General features: G+C 55.3%; 1 protein-coding gene across 2 annotated transcripts; it reads right to left on the bottom strand.

Moving 5' to 3' along the window:
* Positions 1 to 391: 391 nt before the first annotated feature.
* On the bottom strand, positions 392 to 6,574 carry LOC310923718 (class I histocompatibility antigen, F10 alpha chain-like). Of its 2 annotated transcripts, none has more exons than XM_083885643.1 (8): positions 6,488 to 6,574; positions 2,607 to 2,870; positions 1,968 to 2,243; positions 1,519 to 1,791; positions 1,330 to 1,437; positions 1,197 to 1,232; positions 1,045 to 1,077; positions 392 to 500 (listed from the first exon to the last, which is right to left on the bottom strand). In XM_083885643.1, the coding sequence occupies exons 1-8, from the start codon at positions 6,561 to 6,563 to the stop codon at positions 487 to 489; spliced, it is 1,080 nt and encodes a 359-aa protein (XP_083741769.1). In that variant the 5' UTR covers positions 6,564 to 6,574; the 3' UTR covers positions 392 to 486. The 2 variants fall into 2 exon arrangements, with proteins under 2 accessions (XP_083741769.1, XP_083741768.1); XM_083885642.1 differs by having other exon boundaries at positions 418 to 503.
* Between the last annotated feature and the right edge of the window lie 205 nt (positions 6,575 to 6,779).

The raw sequence follows: 6,779 nt of genomic DNA, 5'->3' as shown, positions 1-6,779 counted from the left end.
GAAGACAAGGGCGATGGGCAGTTGTAAAAGCAAAGTCCTTTATTGCACGGCTAAATCAGCCTCATGGAGGCAGAGGTTGTCACAGCTCAAGCCAGTAAAGTCCCCATGACCTCAGCAGGAGCGGTGGCATCTTATCAGCAGCAGTGTGCAGGAAGCCTTCTCATATAAAGTTTCATACAGAGCATCAAGTTTCATAACACAAAGTACATAAAGTTTCTGATACAGTCTACCGCTTGGCCAGCATTTAACGAACCCCATGAAGATGTATCAAGCCTGAGGGTTGGCCTGAAACCTCCCAGAGTGGCTTCATAATATTTGCAAGAGGGCTCTTGCATTGGGAATATCTGGGCTTTAAAATATTGGAAAACAGGAAACTGACTCATTAGCAAGAGCTGTGGGGTGGGTGGGAGCAGCAGGATGAGCTCTGCCGGCAGCTCTTGGCTTTCCTGGGAAGAGGAAGGGGCTGGATCCAGCTCCATGGATTGCTCAGGCAGTGACTCCTGCTGGGATGAGAGAGGGTCACGGTGTCACCCTGTCCCTGTCCCCATCCCACAGGATGGACCTGGCTGGAGCCCATGGAGAGCGGGAGCTGCTCCGAAATCCTACCTGAACCCGCCCCAATCCTGCCTCAATCCTGCTCCATCCATCCCAACTGATTGCACCCCATCCATCCTGTCCCAATCCCTCTGTGGAATCCCAACCTGATCCCACTCAATCTATCCCAACTAATCCCACACTGGAATCCTGCCTTCATCCAGAATCCTACCTGATTCCACCCCGTCCCTCTTGCCTCAGTCCTGCTCCATTCCATCCCACCTGATTCTTGTCTAGAATCCAGCCCTGATCCTGCTCCATCCATCTTTCACCAATCCTGCCCCATCCATCCCACCAGATCCCGCTCCAGAATCCAGCCCCAATCCCACTCTACAATTCCATCTGATCCTGCTCTGGATCCCTGGTCTGATCCACAATCCCTCCCTGATCCCAGTCCATCCATCCTGCCCCGATCCCTCTCTGGAATCCCACCCTGATCCCACTCCACACCTGCAGTTGAGCCATTGGTTCCCACATCTCTTCCTGCAGAAAAAGAAGATCCATGAGATTCCAGCACAGATCACACACCAGGATTAACCCCAGGATCCATCCTGGGATCTGCACAGAGGGGATCCAGAGCTGGATCCACCACTGGGACTCACCGGCTGCCATGTTGTATCCATCCCTGTCCCTCCTCCCTGTGGAAAAACAGTGGGATCAGCGTCACTGGCACAGGATTCCTGAACGGTGCTGGGTGGATCCGTGCCCCTTCCCGACCCCCATCCCGTGTGTTACCGGATTGGAGCTTCCAGACAATGAATCCAATGAGGACAGTGAGGATGAGGATGGCAGCGATGATGGACACAGCGACCACCACGGTGAGATTCCCACCAGATGTCGGCTCTGGGAAATGCGGGATGGTGAGGAGGGGAAGGAGAATCCCCATCTGGGAATTCCCAATAACTCCCACATTGCCAGCCTCACCCCAAGCGAAGATCCCGGGCTCCAGCATTCCGGGATGCTCCACCCGGCACCGGTACTGCTCCCGCTCCTCCGGCAGCGCCTCGATCCTGGCCCAGGTGTGGAAGGTGCCGTCGCTGTTGGGAACGATCCCGCCCCACTCCGTCTCCTGATCCCACATTTCATCCTCCTTCAGCCAGTTCACTGCGATGGTCCTGGGGTAGAATCCGTAGGCGTGGCAGGACAAGATCAGCGTCCCGTGTTCCTCTTTTCTGGACACATGGACATCAGGGGGCTCTGGAATGGGATAACGGTGAGGTGCATCCATGGAATTCAAAGGGAATGGGATGGGGGTGGGATCTGCCCATGGAATTCAAAGGGAATGGGATGGGGGTGAGATCTGCCCATGGAATTCCCACAGGAATTACCGTGTTCTCCAATCCTCCATTCCCAAATCCCAAATTCCCACCCACCTTTGCGCTCCAGCTCCTTCTGCCCGTATCTGACATATTTCCGGAGCCATTCCGGGCACACGTGCTTCAGGTAGTTTGTCCAATACTCAGCCGCAATCCCCACATGTTCCCAGCGCCTCCTGGTGATCTCAGCAGCGCCGTCGGCCGCCACAAATCTCCCGGATCCCAGATCAAAGGAGATGAAATCCTGCCCATCGTAGCCATCCCGGAAAGATCCACGGACACTCCCGTCAGACAGGAGGTCACAGCCATAAAGCCGCAGCAGTGTGTGGAGACCTGGGGGGATTGTACCCACAGAGACCCATGGAATTGTGTCCCAGCCCCACAGAGCCCCATTCCAGCCCTATGGAGCCCCAGAGTCTGATGGAGACCCACAGAGCCTCATCCCAGCCTCTTGGACCCCATGGATGCATATCCCAACCCCATGGGATGGAACCCCAGGGATCCCAACCTGGCCCAACAGATCCCATCCCAGCCCTTGAATCCATGTCCCAAGCCCATGGACCAAAAGAAATCCCATACCATCCTAATAGATTCCCATCTCAGCTCCTTGAAGCCCTGTGAACCCACATCTGAGAACTATAGATCCCATTCCAGCCCCACAGATCCCATCCCAGCCCCACAGATCCCCCCACGCACCCCTGCTCTGCTTGTACTCGTCCTGCAGTTTCTCCAGGTTCCAGGCAGCCACGTGGTGGCTCCTCTCCATGATCTGGGTCTGGAGATCCCAATATCCCGGCTCGGCTCCATCCTTCATCCACTGTGTCAGCGGCTCCGCCCGGCCCCGCTCGCTGTCGTAGCGCACAAAGGGGATCCCATCCACAAACCCAATGGACATGAACTGGGGGACCCCCGGGCTGGGCTCTGACACTGCCACTTCCAGGTAACGCAGGGAGTGGAGAACTGGGGGGACACAGAGATTTGGGGGGTTGAGAGGTCATGGATCGTTGGGAAAGATGGAACAGGAAGGACTTATGGATATGATTGTATGGTAAGAAATACTGCAGATGTAAAACTTGCGAGTGAAATAGAAATGAAAGCCAGCTTTGACATGTAGGCATGGGAGGCAAGAAAACGGTGATTAGCTGGAGATGGGTTGAAGGACAGGAAAACAAAAGGACTCAGGAATGTAGCCCTTCCACCTGCCAAGGCATCAGGGAGAAAACAGATAAGAAAAATAGTCATTAGAGTTTAGAATATAAAATGACATGGTAATGTAGTAGTTCTCATAGGCTGCATGCAAAGTTTGTAGGTTTTGGATCTCACGCCAGTTGGTCACTGTGAATTAGAATATTCAACACAAAAAGAGATATAATGGATTGTAACAAGAGGATCACTCTCTTGCTTCTGCTTTTTCCCCTACACTGTCTTGCCCTCTCTTGCTTGCTCTTGGTCTTGCTTTTCCCCCACGCTTTTTCCGCCCTCTTTTCCCCTACTCTCTTGCTTGCTCTCTTCCCCCTACTCTTCCCCCGCTTCTACCCCTGAGCTCTCTTCTACCCTCTCTCTCCCCTCTCTCTCTCGGGGCTTCCCTCCAGCCCAGGCTGGTGGCTGAAGGCAAAGCCCTCTTTACCCACCACCCTTGTAATAAAGCCACGTGTTTCTAGAATATCTCAGCTCTGCAGAGCTCCTTGTCCCTGCCGTCCATGGATGCTACTACAATGGATCAATGAAAGGGGAAATGAGGAGAGCTGGGAAGGGGTTTGGGGATCCCAGGGCCAAGGAAAGGGTTTGCAGGGCTGGGAGAGGTGGGATGGACAGGAAAGGGCGTGTAGGGGGGTCCCAGTGTCCAGGAATGGGGGCTCAGGGGTTCCAGGGTTATGGAAGGAGAAGGAGGAGGTGCAGGTGCAGAAATTTTTCCGTGGAAGGCAGGGACAAGGAACTTTGCAGACCTGAGATGTTCTAGAAACACGTGACTTTATTATTGCAAGGGTCATGGGCTGGAGCAAAGCCCTAAAGAGAGAATGGGGAGAGAGAGATAGAAGAGAGCTAAGGGGTAAAAACGGGGCAGGAGCAGGGGAAAAACGTGGGGAGAAAACAGGAGAAAGGGAGGTGAGAGAGAGGAGAGGGGATTGGCCGAGAGGGTAAGAGAGCTAAGAGAAGAGAAGTAAGGGAAGAGGGGTGAGAGGGCCAGAGAAGAGGGTAGGAGAGCCAGGAGAAGGGAGTGATCCTCTTGTTACAATCCATTATCTCTCTTTTTGTGTTGAATATTCTAATTTACAGTGACCAACCGGCGTGAGATACAAAACCTACAAACTTTGCATGCAGCCTATAAGAAATACTACATTACCATGTCATTTTATATTCTAAACTCTATAGACTTCTTTCTTATGCACTTGTTCCCTTGTTTTCCTGTCTTCAGCTCATCACTGTCTTCCTGCCTGCCATGCTCACATCTCGAAACTGGCTTTCATTCCTATTTCACTCAGGTTTTACATCTACAGTATTTCTTACCATGCAGTCATATTCATAAGTCCTTCCTGTCCCATCTTTCCCAACATGCAGGGACTGGGAGAGGTGGCATGGGGGTTCCAAGGGATCCCCAGTCCCAGGAAAGGGGGTCCAGGAGTCCCCAGTGCCAAGAAAAGAGGAGTCAAAAGGTGGGAACAACCGAGAATAGAAGGGTCGGGGGTCCATGATGCAGAGGAAAGGGGGGACTGAGAGCTGAGAAAAGCAGGAATAGGGGTTCAGGGGGATCTCAGACTAAAGGAAAAGGAGCGTCTAGGGATTTGGGCAGCCAGGAAGGATGGGAAACGAGGTGCAGAGAAGGACTGGTGCAGGAAAAGGGGGGGCAGGGGGATCTCAGTGCCCAGGGATGGAAATTCAGGGGGGTCCCAGGGCCCAGAATCCCCCCAGGGATCCTCCACAACCCCCCAGGGACCCTCCCAGGCCCCCTGGGACCCCCCATGCAAAGGGTGCAAAACTGGGGGGATGCAGAGATTGGGGGGTCTGGGGGCGTCCAAGGGTCAGGAAGCAGAACCAGGAGAGCTGGGAAGGGTCCAAGGTTCAAGGAAGGGGCTGGGAGAGGCGGGATGGGGGATCCAGGGGGTCCCTGTGCCCACAAAAGGGGGGTCCGGGCGTCCCTGGTTGTTGGGAAAGATGGGACAGGAAGGGCTTGTGGGTATAGTTGCCTGGCAAGAAATACTGGAGATGTAAAACCTGTGAGTGATATAGACATGAAGGCCAGCTTTGAGATGTGATCATGGCAGGCAGGAAGGCGGGGATTAGCTGGAGATAGGCTGAGAGATAGAAAACAAAAGGACACAAGGGTGTAGCCCCTCTCCACCTTGACAAGGTATCAGGGAAAAAAGTACATAAGTAGTCTTTAGAGTTTAGAATAGAGGATGACATGGTAATATAGTAGTTCTCATAGGCTGCATGCAAAGTCTGTAGGTTTTGTATCTCGCGCCGGCTGGTCACTGTAAATTAGAATATTCAACACAAAAGGAGATAGAATGGATTGTAGTAAGGTCCTGTCTCCCTCTTACCTCTCTGACCCCTCCCCTCTTACCTGCCCTAGCTCTCTCAGGTCCCTTACCTCCCTTCCCCCTGTTATCTCCCTTACCTCATACTGTTTCTATCTCCCTCTCTCTCGGGGCTTCCCTCCAGCCCAGGCTGGTGGCTGAAGGCAAAGCCCTCTTTACCCACCACCCTTGTAATAAAGCCACGTGTTTCTAGAATATCTCAGCTCTGCAGAGTTCCTTGTCCCTGCTGTCCACTGATGCTCCCACACCCGGTGTTGAGGGAACTGGGGTCTGGGAGCCGGGAAAGGGTTATGGTTAGGGTTAGGGGAATGGGGGTCCAGGGGGTCCCTGGGTCAGGGAAAGGGGGTCTGGGGCTGGGAGAGGCGGCGGATCCCGGAGGCGCAGCCTGGGCAACGGGAAAGAGAAAGAGACCGAGGGAACGCGCTGGGGGAGGGGACGGGGCAAAGGGGGAATTCCAGGGAATTCATCTGGATCCCATTGGATCCCCCTGAGACCCCCCTGAGACCCCTGGGACGGCCGGGACCCTCCGGGACCCCGTTTGGGAAGCGGCGGGAGCGGAAAACGGGGGGACACGGAAAGTTGGGAGATCTGGGGGTCCGAAGGTCAAGGAAAAGGGCGGGTCTGGGGTCTGGGAAAAGCGGGATGCCCGAAAAGGGGGTGCAGGGGGGTCCCAGGGCACTGACGGGGGTGCGGGGGGGTCCCTGTGGCCGAAAATGGAGATTTAAGAGTGTCCCAGTGCCCAAAAATGGGGCTTCAAAGGGAGTTTCCTTCCCCAAATTCGGGGTTCAAGGGGGTTCCGGTGCCAGAAAACGGCGGTTCAGGGGGTGCCGGTTCCCAGGAATGGGGGTCCGGGGGGATATCGGTGCCCGATAAGGGGGTACAGGGGGGTCCCGGTGCTGGGGAAGGGGATGGAGGGGGGTCACAGGACCCAAACTGGGGCTCAGGGAGGTTCCTGTGCCCAGAAATGGAAGTTCAGAGATGTCCCGGTGCCCGTGAATTGCCGTTAAGGGTGGTCCCGGTTTTGGGGTTCCCACTCACCTCTCGTGGCGCCCCCAGGGTCCCCCAGGAGCCCCAGGAGCCCCAAGAGCGCCCCCAGACCCAGCGCTGGAGCCATCGCGCTGCTCCGCTGCGGCCCCGCCCCCAGAGCCGCCTCCCGCCCCGCCATTGGCGCAGCTACTCCGTGCTCGCCAATGCTGAGCTCATCTGTTAGTGACGTCATCAGTCGCCGGGCAGATCCCGGTCTCGCAGGTTGGGACGCGGAAGCGAAAGAGACCAAGGGAGGGGACGGGGAATTCCAGAGAATACGTCTGGGGGCATCGGTGCGGGATAA

Source organism: Zosterops lateralis (assembly GCF_965231275.1).
Source record: "Zosterops lateralis genome assembly, contig: HAP1_HAP1_SCAFFOLD_226, whole genome shotgun sequence".
In the NCBI taxonomy this organism is placed as follows: Eukaryota; Metazoa; Chordata; class Aves; order Passeriformes; family Zosteropidae; genus Zosterops; species Zosterops lateralis.
Note: the sequence above shows the minus strand (reverse complement) of the source record. Positions and strands in the feature narration are given on the sequence as shown.